The sequence below is a fragment of the Grammomys surdaster genome, unplaced genomic scaffold (genome assembly GCF_004785775.1).
Source record: "Grammomys surdaster isolate TR1022 unplaced genomic scaffold, NIH_TR_1.0 66, whole genome shotgun sequence".
In the NCBI taxonomy this organism is placed as follows: domain Eukaryota; kingdom Metazoa; phylum Chordata; class Mammalia; order Rodentia; family Muridae; genus Grammomys; species Grammomys surdaster.
Window position 1 is genome coordinate 7,472,321 of NW_021604568.1, and position 960 is coordinate 7,473,280.

The following is a 960-nucleotide window of genomic DNA, read 5'->3' on the forward strand; positions in this document are numbered from 1 at the left end:
TCTTCTTCTCCTTCTTCTTTTCTTCTCTTCTTCTTCTTCTTCTTCTTCTTCTTCTTCTTCTTCTTCTTCTTCCTCCTCTTCTCCTACTCTTCCTCCTCCTTCTCTTCCTCCTCCTCCTCCTTTTGTTCTTCCTCCTCTTTATCCTCCTCTTTTCCCTCTTTATCCTCTTCCTCCTCCCCCCCTCCTCCTGGTGATAGTGAGTGCAAGTTTCTCATTAGCCCACTGTTGTATCTTTCTAGGTTAGTGAATATTGGGGCTGTAGAATTTCTAAAACTGAGTTCTGCAGAGAACAAAAAGGGTTTAAGGAGCTCTTTGTGCCCCATTCCCTCTCCCACAAAGATGGTAAAACACCTCACCATCCTTAGGATGTCTTCCTTCTTGACTTCCAGAACACCTCCCATCATGTCCATCAGGCCTCTCTGTCTTGCATTCGAGAGCTGGAAAAGAATGGGGATCAGAGAAGGCATTTGAAACAGAGCTGACGTATCAGGCAGCGGCCTGCTATCAGAATGATTACCTTTGGGACTTGGGAAGTGATGGGGTATGGGGAAAGAACAGAAGGACAGCAGCTGAGATCCCAGTGATCTCTGGACTGAGGCAGATGCATGGTTTGTTTCTACGGGAGAAAGGTTTTAGGTATGATTTCAGTAAAACCACATACCCGTGCTTGTTGCAATCGCTCTAGTTCATGGGATGCGAGCAATTCTGCTTTGCCTTTTTGCCATGGAGGAATGTATTTTTTAAATGAAATCTGAAAGAGAAAGTAGAGTTTCCTGCTGAGTTTCTTAAAAAAAAAAAATCAAGCCAAATTTTCCTTCCATACTCTGGGGGGAAGTTAAATGGTATTAAGGGGGTTAAAGGGAACATTCCAGATTTTCAACTAGTTTCTTAATGTAGGATGAAGATAAGGTCTACGATGAGAGTGCTGGAAGAACTTATCTATTAATTTTCAAGTACTAT

At 42.8% G+C, this 960-nt stretch overlaps 1 protein-coding gene across 1 annotated transcript in view; it reads right to left on the minus strand.

Annotated features, from left to right (window-relative positions):
• Positions 1-960, minus strand: part of Cfap43 (cilia and flagella associated protein 43) — an 85,397-nt gene that overhangs the window by 18,432 nt on the left and 66,005 nt on the right. The window contains exons 25-26 of the mRNA XM_028776358.1: positions 662-751; positions 357-437 (exon numbers count right to left, since the gene is read on the minus strand). Of these exons, the coding sequence (XP_028632191.1) occupies positions 357-437; positions 662-751 (171 nt within the window). The remainder of the gene's footprint in view (positions 1-356; positions 438-661; positions 752-960) is intronic.